At 33.6% G+C, this 14,736-nt stretch overlaps 1 protein-coding gene across 1 annotated transcript in view; it reads right to left on the reverse strand.

Moving 5' to 3' along the window:
* Window positions 1-6,319: 6,319 nt before the first annotated feature.
* LOC117114028 (cysteine-rich hydrophobic domain-containing protein 2-like) overlaps window positions 6,320-14,736 on the reverse strand; it is a 31,993-nt gene continuing 23,576 nt past the window's right edge. The window contains exon 5 of the mRNA XM_033257558.1: window positions 6,320-9,401. Within this exon, the coding sequence (XP_033113449.1) occupies window positions 9,351-9,401 (51 nt within the window). The 3' untranslated portion in view covers window positions 6,320-9,350. The remainder of the gene's footprint in view (window positions 9,402-14,736) is intronic.

Consider the following 14,736-nt stretch of genomic DNA (forward strand, 5'->3'; position numbering starts at 1 on the left):
TGCTAGAAAGCCTTTTCTTTGGTTAAAGAATTGTGTAAAATAATGGTTGGTATAAAATTTAATTTGGTTATCATAATGTTTAGCTAATTTACAAATGTTTCAATGTGTTATTTTATTTTCGTTATTTCAAATGCATGTGTATTATGTACATAAAATCATTAATTCGTTATCCTGCTTTATGGAATAAAAGCTTGGTCAACTTTTTGTCAGAAGAGGGCAGTAGACCACTTTTAAACTATATCTCGGTATAGTCTGACTTCTCCAAGTTTAGTAAAATGCATTTCAGTAACCAGGTCTTCAAATATTCATAGTAAATACAAAATTTATAGTGCCTAATAATATGTCTTGTGTTGCATAAATTACAGATACAGAATATTAACAGCTGTCAATGCTGTAGCCAGGATTTTCAAACAGTGCGGGACAATAACAGGGTGGATTCGCTTCAAATTCAAATAATGTGGATCCATTTTCTTAAAAGTTGACCCATTTTACGCAAAAAATATGAAAAATGTGGACCCATTGTCTTGAAAGTTTGCTAATTTTATGCAAAATATGACTCTTTTTTGCATAAAACACATGGTGTTTTACATGGAGATTTTATCGCGGCCATCCCTTATTGCTGTAAAGATCATCATAATTCCCAGTAAACTATACCAAATTGAGATTTTTCAACAAATTTTAGGCCTAGGCCCCTTCGCAACTACGGCATGGTTAGGAATGCATGATGGTCTTCGACTCACGATCTATGCTGCAATGTTAGTTTTACGCAAAAGGATAAAAAAATGAAAAAATTTCTCATTGGAGGTTAACCTATGTTATCTTGTGCTATTAGTTTAGAATTAAAATATAGTTTTTTATTATTTGACATTACATCAAATTTAGGTAAAGTAAATGCAGGAATGAAGTATTACAATAGTAAACAATGACTATTCATAAGTTAATTGTGTTAATTGTGCACTGTATCCAGTTGTAGCTAGATTTGTGAGGATCTATGAATGAATATATTAATGAGCTGAAGTTATATGCATATTAATTAGTTAAAAGTAAGTGGCACTTTGTGATAAGTCAATACTAATGAAGTGTGACCATATGTTAATGTGTTAACCAAAGAATGGGGTGTGTTTACTAAAGAAAGGGGTGGGGTAATCTCTTAACAGAAACTGGGAATTTAAGTGAGTAAATGATTAAAGTCAGGCTCCGGAGAAAAAAAAAATTTTGATATGTTGTAGAACTGATTTTTCTGAGATAGAAAAAAGTAGTTTGATCAAAAACTGAATGAGATACTGATTTTTGAATTTTTAAAAACTGGGGGAAAAAGGTGTAAAAATGGGCGGTTACGCCCCTTTTTTCCCCAGTTTTTAAATATTCAAAAATCTATCTCGTTCACCATTCCCCAGTTTTTCGTCAAACAACTTTTTTCTGACTTAGATAAATCAGTTCTACAACATATCAAAATTTTTTTTTTCTCCAGAGTCTGACTTTAAGTAACTTGGAATTGTACTTACCTGAGTTCAAATTAACAATAATGAAAATGAAATGATAGTTATTATTGTAAATATTACTGATTATATAGTTGCGTGGTATATTAAACCCATCTGAGTTTTACATTTTCCAGTCCCCGACTGACTGGGGACCAGGATATAGGCAATGGTCGTGTAATATATAGTGAAGCAACCAAGGTGGTTTATTGAGATGGTACAGACGTTACATAATATAAGGTGCTCAGGAACTGATATACTGTATTTGATTTCAAGATGTAAAGGCAAGCCTTAGCTGGACCAAGGTAATTCAACAAAAGGACGCACATCTCCGCTCTCGAACATAGCGTGTGCGTACAGTCCTTTGATATTTACTGTGGCATCGACAATCCGATACTAGTTGCGAGTACAGTCGTCAATTATTAGTCTATGCGTGCCATTCGTTTTATGGTGTTAGTTTTTATTTTATTAATTTTGGGTACTTCGCAATGTCTGTTACTTTTGATTTTTTTTTACCGCGAGCTTGTTAAATGCTTCTATAAACTGCAATTTGATTTGTGAAAATTGACCAAGAAAATGAAAAGTTATAGCAATTCAAAATTTACGAATTTTATAAAATTTCATGTTCTTATGTAACATTAATCTGTCATTTTGACAATGTTGGCATAAGGTGCCGAGGACGAACATTTGAGTATATATGGAACATTTATTAATTTTTTCTGCGAAGTGAGTCTCATGAACGACAATTCACCACAATGTTGGTAAAATTAATGTTGAAATGAAGAATATATTTCAGTCTAATGTTAAGATGTTTAATGTTTCAGTCTAATGCAAAATATCATTAGGCCTTTGTAATCACCGCACGACTAACATGGCAACTAACACGCGCGTGTGTAAATCGTCACGTACGCTGACGGTTTATGGTCTGGTTGCTATGGTTTTTGTGACCTTCAGCGTGTAGGGACGCACGTACGCCTAGAATGTCGATGCCAGAGTTATAACCTTTGATGTCCCGAGATGTGCGTCCTTTTGTTGAATTACTTTGGCTGGACTGATTTGACGGCAACATATAAAATTGGACGCTGTCTCATGCTGTACTAGGTTCATTATCTCTTTTATTTTAGAAATTTTGTATCTGAACATTTTATTTTATGGCTGCCATTTAATTAAATATGTTGAAATCTTTACATTATATCTTGATTTGTGTTTAGTTTGTCATGTGTACATAGTACTTCACTGTTTCCTCTCTTTGAACACATGCATTATCACGCAACATCTACAGCGCGTGTTACAGATGGATACCCTCATGATGCTAAGATTTCATTGCTATCATAGATGCAACCTCAATTATGATAGTGGAACAACAGAAGTTAAAATTTTCAACTAGTATATATCTGTCTCTTATACACATCTTATTAATTAGAGATGAAAAAATTAATTATGATTTTAAAAGTATCTTTAAATGCAATCATTCATTTAAAAGGTTAACACATCTTGAGGTCAAAGGATGATGAATAGATAGTCTTTTATTTAAATATTACTGATAATTTCAATTTCAACATCTGTTTGTAATGACAAGTTGACTAATTACTCGAATATGAAGCTCCAAATACAAAAAAAAAAAAATGAAAATTGTATTTGCACCTGTAAAATTGTAGAGCTTTTAGCAAATTATTGACAAATTAAAAATAACTGTATTTTTCATGATACGATTGTTTAGAGCGCTTTAAAATGTTCTACTGCAATGAAACTAAAGGTATTATTACACCAAGTATGCAGCGCCTGAAGTTAGCACCATATATTCCATTTGATTTTTGATCGAATAAATGAATATAGCAATTTCTTCTTTTTATCATGGGGCGGAGGCGGATTGTGTGTGCACAATGTTATGTACTCAGCAAATTTCCAGTTAAGTTATGTTAATTAGTTCTGCACAACTAATGACCATCATGTTTTTTTTATGAACTGCCCACTAGAAAACTCAATCACAACTTCACATTGGCAGAACTTTTCTTATGTGTTACCTCATTACTGGAACAAATTACCACGCATCATTCACATTTCAGCCTCCGTTACAATATTTATGATAATGATTAGGAATTAACTAAGAACATCATTTGAACATCTGTTAATACTGTCCTGGCGGGCCTTGCGCCTTAAATTGCATCACTCTGCAATGGTGTTTTGTTTCATCTGCTGAGTTTTATTTTTTTTTATTTCATTGCTGCAGTATAGCCCCTATTAGTTAAAAAAAAAAATACAAAAAAAAAGGGCAAAAAGCACTCTGATCTTCATTAAATAGAGATATATGTATAGTACTGTAAACATTCTACCTGTTTTGTATAGCATTTATTCCAGTCCAACCAGGAGCGTGTTTAAAGACTATGTAGAAAGCACAAATGAAACAATAGTTTAAACATATAAGAAACTTTTTATTTACTGCAAATATGAAGTTTTTTTTTAAACAGATCAAGCCCATAATGGGCATATGAAGTAATGATAATTTGGAGGTGGTGTACCTAATAACAAGATTTTCATAAAATCAAATTTTCAATATAGGGCTCAAATAATTGTTTAAATACTGTACCAGTTAATTATTCTTGCATTGGTTAAGTTTAGGCTGAATATAAGAAATACAGTAGAACCCCCTCCTTGGGGACATCCCCTTTAAGGGGACACTTTTTCGGCCACAAAACAAGGGAAATTAAATCCTATAATACTATGGCCAAATATATTCATGAGAAACCCCTATCAAAGCGGACACTTTTTTGGTCCTAAAGGTGTCCTCTCAATATGGGTTCTATTGTAATTAAAAACAAAATTTTAAAATAGAAAATATAACAAGTAACAAATGACCTTTAATCGAAAAAACCAAAATGCATCCTCATATATAATTTAAAATTTTAAGAAATAATTTGGGAGTACTGTCCTCTACATGCTAATTTAATTACTAGTGCTATTAGATTTAACTGATGCATAATTAATTCTAAATTATCTATAAATAAATTATATTTCTTCCTAGCTATTGATGAGTTCCCTTGATCGTCACAAGTAACAGATGTTTTTTATTTCAAATTTATCTCTGGAAAATTCTGCGTTATCAGGAAGCAGCTATTGAGATACTGTATTTATTTTCACTTTTACATTAAGTGAATCTACGCAAATGAAATACACATTTGAATGAAAACTTGAACAAAATATTATGAAGATATAAACAATCACTTTGGAAGAAATGTAGTGGTGGCTCCAGGAAAGATCAAATCCAAAAACACACCCCACCCCCACATAGCAGTGGCTCCAACAAATTGCTGACAAGGGGTATGACATGTCCCACGTTAGTCCGAATCGATCATCGGTCCGAGTCCTTAAATATAAAAATCCCTGGTAGGTTCATTGGGAGAGTTTTTATGACTTAGTATGGACCAAATTGTGTTTTTGGACCACAATATTAGGGATTTGCAATCAAAATTTGATTCAATTTTTGATCTGATGACCTTGTCGTGGCATTAGACGACAGGGGGTCTAGATCTGTCCGGTGATAGGACCCCACCACCAACCACTGGCGCCACCACTTCCCCCACATCCAACCCCGATCCAAATTTATGTGATGTGCCCATACACGGTCATGATGATGTCATATTACACCCAAATATGGCATATCACAGTTATTTGTCACCTAAAATAATTGATAGTTAACCACTTTGGACCGGATTTCCTGTTGGACTCCTTTAAGAACATTTCAGTACAAATACTATAAAATAAATATAAAGCATCTATCTGACATCTATTCTTAATGTGTAGAATAAAAGGAAGATCATTTGTATTTGACATTCACCGTGTATCCCATAATGCTCCTTATGTGAGATGAGATCATCATGATTTAATGGCATGTAATCACATTATAACAGAAAACATTTGAAACATTTATCCCACATTTATCTTATCAGAAAACGCATAGGCTGGGATGCAGACACACCCCCATGAAAGAAAATTTGTTCCACTAAGTGGATTAAAATACTAAATATGACCATAAAATTTTCATTGGAATACAGATTGATTTCCATATTTTCACCCCATGCATCATGCCCTTTTGCAACCCCCCTCCCCCAACCCAGATTAAAACCAGCCTATGCCCCGAGACAACTGAAACTTGTTATATTTTTTGTTCGTTTGTAACTACGACAATTTTTTATTCATTATCCTTTCAACATAGTTAGCTGTAATACAGTGCATACCTCCACAGCTAAATGCAGTAGACACTGTTAAACACTATAAATGATCTAATAATACCTCTCAAATAATGCGCCACTATCAATTTATTTATTTGCAAAATGTTGATCTTAAAATAACCATCATGGCGCTTATATATCCTGCCTTGTCACAAAATTAATAATACTAACAATGCAAAAAGTCAGATAGGCTTATGTACTGTACAACACATGATACAATACCAATAGCTCTGCTCTGCAGTAAGTGCCACTCTTAAGATGGTTTTCCACTAGGTGAACTTATCCGCACGAAGTCAAAGCTTTTGACCGTAGGCATGCAGAGTTTCATTTTGATGCGCAAGTCCTTCACCAAATTGTGCACTTCTTCACTGTTGGTGGTGTGCTTTGGAAAATTTTGGAGTTCAAAAAACGCGTACGCGTACAAATGGTATGCCAATCTATCATTGGCAACGTTAAAACAATGTTTGTGAAAATTGTGTATCGCAAAATTTTTCTTTTGTGTAAGGAAGCACTCGCATAAAATTTTCCCTGGCGAAATTTTTCATGTTGCACTATTAAATTCGCCTAGTACAAAACCAATTTAAATTATAATAAGCACCGCACTTGTCTCCCAAAATGTTATATGCTCTGTGGCATTCATTTATTAGGTCATTTACAATACGTAAAAGGCTAGGATGCAACAAAAAAAAAAATGTAAATAATCAAACATCTAAAACCAACAGTAGAGTTAACAAATCCACAAAGCAAACCAATATCACTACAACAAATATATTACAATTAAAATAGAAAACGAAAAAGTAATTAAAGTACTTCTTATGCTAGTTTGCAAACCCCCCCAAAGGTACATCATTTTTCGTCTTTACTTGTGTAGCTGGACTTAGTCCAATAGGCCTACAGTAAACCAATAGTGATTTTGTTTGAATCGTCACTTGTAATTTTTGGTTAATGTTTCAAATGATTTTCCCCAAAACTTTAATACAAGTAAATTTTGTCCTGACTTGCATTTTATTTTTTCCTATAATATATTGATTACCTTTTTAACGTACAGTACATATTAAGTGATTGAAACCTGTCTATACCCGTGATAGTGATTTTGTTTGAATCGTCACTTGTAATTTTTGGTTAATGTTTCAAATGATTTTCACCAAAACTTTAATACAAGTAAATTTTGTCCTGACTTGCATTTTACTTTTTACTATAATATATTGATTACCTTTTCAACGTACACTACATATTAAGTGATTGAAACCTGTCTATACCCGTGATAGTGATATTGTTTGAATCGTCACTTGTAATTTTTGGTTAATGTTTCGAATGATTTTTCCCAAAATTTTAATACCGGTAAATTTTGTCCTGACTAGTAATTGTATGCATTTTACTTTACTATAATATCAATTACCTTATTAATGTACAGTACATATTAAGTGATTAAAACCCGTCTATACTCACACTTAAGCAAATGGAAGTCTATAATATTACGGTAAGCCTTAAATATCAAGGATGCGGGATGGGAAGTAGGTCCCAGCCTTCAAGGCCTATGGTTGACTTCAACATCTATAGTACAGGCATAAAATTAGCGACAGGCAGCAATTTGGGTAGCTGAAATACAGCAATAATGGTGCATTGCACCAAGTAGAAGATGGCTTGAGGGGTGATAGTTGTGAGGTCTTTTCACAAAATAAGATACAATGTTGCCAAGATCATAATGAGATAAAAGTCAATATTTACATGTGTCCTATTGTTGTTAAATACTTCTATACTTATATAGTTTGATGGTACTTTATGATATTTTCTTACTATGAAAAGTTTTTTCATGTCAATTTATATTTTGCAGACTTAATATTGTTTATTATTTTAACCATACAGTACATCTAAATTTTAGTTGGTCATATCTCTGGATCTACTAAAACCAGTTTCCTAAAAGTCATTCAAAACCAAATTGAAGTTTATAATGTATAATGAATAAGTTTATCTATTGTATTTGAATAATTAACATACTGCAAATATTTCTTTAAAAATGACTCATTTTACAGCAAGACCTCACATTTAGGGTTGCTACAAACCCTGTCCACTTCCCCACCCCCACCCCCAAATCCAATTGCCACTCAAAATATATTGAACACATAGGATCTCAACACATATTTCCAATATACAAACTGTAGGCTCGGATATATTGTTATATCTTTCCAATCTCTTTGGCAAGTATTCTACACAAGTTTTAACTTGTACTTTTAGTTTAGTTCTCACATTACATCCCATAATATAAGCTCCATTGTCCAACTGGGCCAAGCATCAGAAACTTCCGTAATATAAATTATTAATTTACTGTTAAAAAACCAAGATATACTATGATAATATTAAAACAGGTCTTTCAAATATTACAGATTTTTATCATAGAACATTGCAAAAAAGATATAAAGCGAATACAGTACAGTATTAACTCAAATTTCAGAACAGAATAAAGAGCACACAAAATTGCTACTGAATTAATCAGCAACTGAGCATTATGGCTTGCATCTCTCCACTTAAGATTTACCCACTGGAAATTGTTTGAGGAATATAAATTTACTCTCAAGTGTTACCCTAGCTAGCGCCCTCACAGGCCCCGCCTTCATGTTATGACCACTAGAAACGCCATTGCCAGTACAAGGTACTGTAGTTCTTTCATGTTGCATAATGTACAATAATATTTCATAATTATGGAAAGCTTGACATTGTTTTATATAAAAAACAGTAAGTACATTACAGAACATTATCATAAAGACTTAGAGAGCTTCATACGATGCAGCCCGATGCAATGTGTTGTCGCGTTGTAGAATATTAAACATGTTTAACATTTCTCACGACAGCTTAAGACCAGCCACGACGATAAATTGCGTTGGGCTGCGTCGTACGACGCTGTATGAGTTGGTCTTTAGACGATTGTAAATAGAATCAAAGATGTTAGTAACTTAAGGCTGAACATTTCTGAACGAATTTTTATACCTGATGTATTTCTGAACTGGCCAATCCAAATAGGAAGAACAAAAAGTCATTAAAAGTCTTCACAGAATTATAAAAGTACCATCCATTTGCATACATCAACTAATCCCAAAACTCATTACCAGCAAAAAAATGTATTAAAGACAGGCTCTGGAGGAAAACAATTTTTTGATATGTTGCAGAACTGATTTTTCTAAGACAAAAATCATATTGTACACAAAAAACTTGGTAAGACATACAGTAGATTTTTTAATATTTAAAATATGGGGGGGGGGGGGGGAAAAGGGGCATAGAAAGGGGCATAACCACCCTTTTTTCCCAGTTTTAAATATTCAAAAATCTGCATCTCATTAAACCGCTTCAAATTTTTCATCAAAACTGCTTTTTGTGTCTTTTAAAAAATCAGTTGTACAACATATCGATCATCTTTCTTCTCTGGAGCCTGGCTTTAAAGATTATTCTGTGCAGTTATCTTCATAAATCATCACAAATCCCTCTACAACCCAGTGCCAACACCATCTCTCAGATGTTGATGCCACACCCTGGCCTGGATGACTGATAGGCTAAGACCAGCTAACAGGATGTTTTAACATGTTGTTCCTGTTTGCTGCCATCCTATGGTAATTGATGACCCAGCCCCCTCTGATATGTAGTAGTAATCTCAGTCTGGCTTTAGTATGCTTTCTTTTGGGACATATTCTATCTTCAGGACCTGTAAAAAAATAAGTATTGATTTATTATTTTCACACAAACTTTCTTTATACCAACCTTCCACAGCTGAGTCCAAAGCATATCTATTTGAAAAGCAGTGGTACAGTCGAGTTCGCATAAGTCGAATCTAATGGGACTGGCATAAAAAGTTCGAGTTATACAGATTTCGACTTGCACATTTTCGAAAAAAAAAAAAATATTAACATAGAACAATACTATATGTACTCAATGCCCACAAAATCGAATTTCACGCAAAACCGAACATTTTCTTAAGTCCCAAACTCATTCCTATTCTTCTTTTAATAAAATACATTCCGAAAACATGAACTCCCTATTCCAAATCTCGACGATTTGTCAAATTCAGGACGGTAACACCCACTCGAAAAACCAGACGATAGTTTAACAACATCGTTCAACGACAAGCATACCAGACGCTTAGCTATACTCGCATTGCCATGGAGATTATCTGTTAATTAACACGACACACCAGTAGACGTTTTCTTGGTTAATTATAATGAAGTGAAATTTACGCATTCCAATGTTTTAATAAGTGTATATTCTTTAATCCTTAAAAACCATTTGGAATCAACCTGCAATAAAGACGGAACTCAACAAAGCAAGTTTCTACTGGTTACCGGTACTCTTTTCAGTAGACGTCTAGAATTCAAATTCGTTAGATTCGTCGGTGTGAATTTCAAATGCACCTCATTCATTCTTTAAACTCAAGACGCTTTTCAAAACATGTTGCTAATTTAATTACGGAAGAAATTTGTAGAGAATAAAATATAATTTGTTAGGTTTATTTAGATTGGACTCTAAAATATACCATGAGGGTTTCTTGTTTTTTGTTTTGTTTTATAAATTTGTTTAATTAAAAAATTCTTGATTACACCGAGCTTGTTACTGTCACGCACTATGAAACTTTGGGCGATCTGACGTCATCACAGCCGAAGCATATGTCTAGTCTGCAAAACACACAACGAAAATGGACCAATTGGCGGGCAGGCAGAGTTTTTGGGGGCGCGACATGTTCTGTTTACAACTAGACTGCCGACCAGCAAGTGGCATTGCCCAACGAAGAATGTGTGCTTGGAAAAACATAATCAGACCTAAAGAAAGGCACGCAAAAACAATATAAAAGTCGCATCAGTTTTATTGGTAATAATTAAATTTGCTGAGCAGTACAGCAAAACAACAGGTACTGTACGTATTATTAAATAATGTTTTGAAATTGGAGCCGGTCCGGAGGGGTGTCTGCATTGTGAGAGTAGACTGCAACTTACGACATACGATCATGTGAGCCAAGTTCCACAGCTCGCTGTCTAAGATGTTAGTTTGACATGGCTAACTTGTTGCCGTACAACAAGGATTGAACTTCGTATTTTCCCACGGCTGTGTATTTTTCTCACGTGCGCTACTAAATTTGGAACTTCGACTTGTGTGGTTGAAATTACTTTAAAATCGGCCTATCCGGACCGGAAAATTCCGTCGATATAGTCAAAATTCGACTTATAAAAATTTGAATTAAACAAACAATTTACACAGTAATACATAGGAAAGAATTGGGACTTTTTCAAAAATTCGACCGACTGGAATTTTCGACTTAAACAGAGTCGACTTTGGCGGACTCGACTGTAGTAACAAAATTTGCCGAAACATGGATCCAAATATCTTGCATTTGTATGAGTGACCAAGGTCTACCCAGGACTCCTCAGAGGAAATCAAGGGGTTTCAAATTGAATGGCTTGATCAAATTTACCGTCACATAATCTGTAAAGATTACAGAGAATTTTTGTTTTCTTCTCTAGACAACATGGGCCCCTTCCTCTCCCAACCACCACTGGTGCTGTAAAGCTATCTTACAGTTGATTATGGGAAATTTCAAAATGTATCATAAGTGTAAAATCATCCTCTTGTATACATAAACCTTAGGCCCTTGTTACCGTGAATATTCTTGTACAGAGACACTGTAATGTCTTTAAAAGATACTGCATAGATCTATAAAAAAATTAGGGCAATCCCCAAACAAATCAAGTGCAAACACAACACTTCAACAACATCTACCGTATTGGTATTCTGAGACGGATATCTTTCTCAGTCTCAACTGGATTGAAATTGCCATAATTTTGCCAACTCAAAATTCTTTCTTTTGAAATAGTGTACATTTACACAGCAGTACAATGAATAATTGATTGTGTTTGAAGAACTTGTGATGAGTTTTCTATTTTAACAGGCATTCCGCAAAGAAATAAAAAGATATGAGAGACAGTTAAGGTTCATTAATATTTTTATTCGTATTCCATGACAAAAATTTTTAAAAACAAGATGATTGTGATTTTGTGATTGTTCCTTGCCGTTTCTATTTATGTACATTCTAATTGTTTCAGACAAATAAATGAAATGAAATGAAAATGATCATGCAGATCATGTATATATATATATATATTTTAATATATATATATATATATATATATATATATATATTTTTAAAATTTGCAGTTAAGTTTTTGCTCTCTTTGTTATTTTCTGCTTTTAAAATGTTTTTGTAGATAAGAACTGAACCACTTTGGAAATCAGTACTATGTATTGAAAGTGTATATTCAGTATAAAGAAAGAATAAATAAATAAATAAAAATAAAGACAATCAGATAAATTTGAGCTCATTTCTTATACCAGATTCAAGATCAGAATCAGGATAGTTCATAACATTGCAATTTTAATAACTACAGTACCGCCACGAATTATTGCAATTTTACCTGCGCGTAGGCTTCGTAGATACATCGTAGCCTGATATAAACAATCTAAGCAAGGCTACACAAAGCGAACCTATGAACCAAAAGCATGTTGTGTATTTGTATATGTGCAGAAAGACTGCTGTAGCTTACTGGAATAAACAACGTATTGCTTGATATTGTGAATGACGAACATGAGTTTAGACCGTTAATTTAAAGTATGGAGCTGTTTTTCAATAAGAAAAACGTACACTTGACTTCATGGGAGTCTCCTCTTCCACTCGCTGTCCACAACAGGAACATGTATGTACTGCTCTATTATTTTTTTTAATTAATTAGCCTAGGCCTAGCTTATTTTTTATTTACAATTATTTTACCTCCAAATGTCAAAAAATGATGTCCTCAATGACAATACACAAATGTGAAAAGATTGTTCATCAAATAACATTTTGTAGTCTTGATTTAGTAAGATAAATAATGAATATAAAGGAGATTTAACGTCCGTTGGTTGTAAAATTACCAAATGTCACATGGAAAACCCAATGGTAAATAAAACTTAGCCAGCATCGGACGTCAGAGTGCGCGCCAATCAGAACACAGTAAAGTGTGTTAAAGGTTAACCTCGTGGCAAATGTTGAAAAGCTGTGAGCGACATTGAGTAAAAAACGAAGTAAATGCGGTCTAGTATGACTAGCCTTAATACGGCAAGGTAGCGATTTCTATATTTGCAGGTTCTGCTTCAAATTACGGTAAACAATAAACAACGTGATCTGTAGAAATCGTAATAATTTGTACGATTTGTCAACAGTATTATTATTTAAAAGAAGAAAATTCCTACTACCAGAACAATAATATCTGATCAAAATTCTCCGAATTGGAAAGTTTACCAGTATAATTTCTGTCTGCTCTCCTCCTCTATAGGGGAAAATGTAGGCCGTACGTAGGCCTAATGACATTGAAATTCGAACTTACTGAATGCCCACTAGGTTACCTAGCTAGCGAACTAAACACAGTTTTAAAACATGATCTATCTAATAATAAGGTAGGATATAACAAAACAAAGTTCTAACATTGTTTATTAGTAAATTGCAACATTGCTCATGTGTTGAAAGCTGGTAAACTATATTTCAATATTGTTTACGCATTGTTTATCAGCCTAATGATCCAGCCTATGATCATTGCAAAGCTAATTAAAATAACAATGACCTTCGTAGTGGTTCGTAGCTACGTTCAAAACGTACCTACAAGCAGATTACGAGAGGTTACGCACAGATACGAAGCGATAATTTGTGTCTGTACTGTAAATCATCAAATTATTTGCAAATCCCAAAGGTAAATATAATATCCTAGAAACATCTATTTTAGTCTCTTAGTATGAAATTTGATTAAGGTGGTTTGGTGCAGCGGGAACGGTTTGGTTTCCAAACCTCGAGTTTGGATTTAAATATTATGGGAAAATAAGATTTTGATGAACATTTAAAAACTCATAAAACAGTAAATGAAAGATTAGCCTCCCATTTAGCTCCGTTTTTAGCCAGATGTAAAAAAAACAAAATTGTAATTCCGACCATGGAACAAGGGATTGTCCAACATACTGTACAAAAATCGTCTTATACGAGGGTCTCTGTATACACGAGTACATACGGTACGTGGATCCAACAAATATGGTCTTAACATCCTACATAAATTTTAGGGCTCCTTTAATATAAACATTTTTGATGGAATGTCTCTAAAAATGGAAACATAGTGAAGCTATTTCTGTGTTCTTAATTTCAGATGTATAGGGAAGGAAATTGAGGGCAAACTGATCACTACATGATCAAATTATTGTTCTCAAGTTCCTACGGAAACTGGGCCAAATTACAAACATATGGAAATGAAGAAAATTTCATAAAACTTAATACATACGGAAAAACCAAAAATATACTTATAATAATTATATGCTTCTTCGTTTTGTTTATTATTTGATTTAATAGTAGTTTCTAAAGCTCTATTCAAAAAGCTATTTTAGTCCATATAGTCATGATGTGCCTATATATGGTCATGATGTGCCTATATATGGTCATGATGTGCCTATATATGGTCATGATGTGCCTATATATGGTCATGATGTGCCTATATATGGTCATGATGTGATGCTATGATAACTATATTTAGGCATGAGACATGGTTTTGTCAAAAAAGACTTGATAGCCTGGACAGAGCTTAAAACAACTTTTGAAAAAAAATTGATTGAAGGCAGACCAATATTTTAAAAATCTTTTCAGCCTACAGAAAACAAAAAAACCAAACCAACTACTGTAAAGAGGCATTGAACTGAGGAACCATTTCTAGAAAAGGTACCTGTCTCTTATACACATCTAGATGTGTATAAGAGACAGCAGTAAAGTGTGTTAAAGGTTAACCTCGTGGCAAATGTTGAAAAGCTGTGAGCAACAGTGAGTAAAAAACAGAGTAAATGCGGTCTAGCATGACTAGCCTTAATTCGGCAAGGTAGTGATTTCTATACTTCCATTTAGTATTGGATCGCTTTCCAGGTTGTTCTGCTTCAAATTACGGTAAACAATAAACAACGTGATCTGTAGAAATCGTAATAATTTGTAC

The sequence above is a fragment of the Anneissia japonica genome, unplaced genomic scaffold (genome assembly GCF_011630105.1).
Source record: "Anneissia japonica isolate Jap-2015-1 unplaced genomic scaffold, ASM1163010v1 scaffold288208_len475333_cov186, whole genome shotgun sequence".
Classification (NCBI taxonomy): domain Eukaryota; kingdom Metazoa; phylum Echinodermata; class Crinoidea; order Comatulida; family Comatulidae; genus Anneissia; species Anneissia japonica.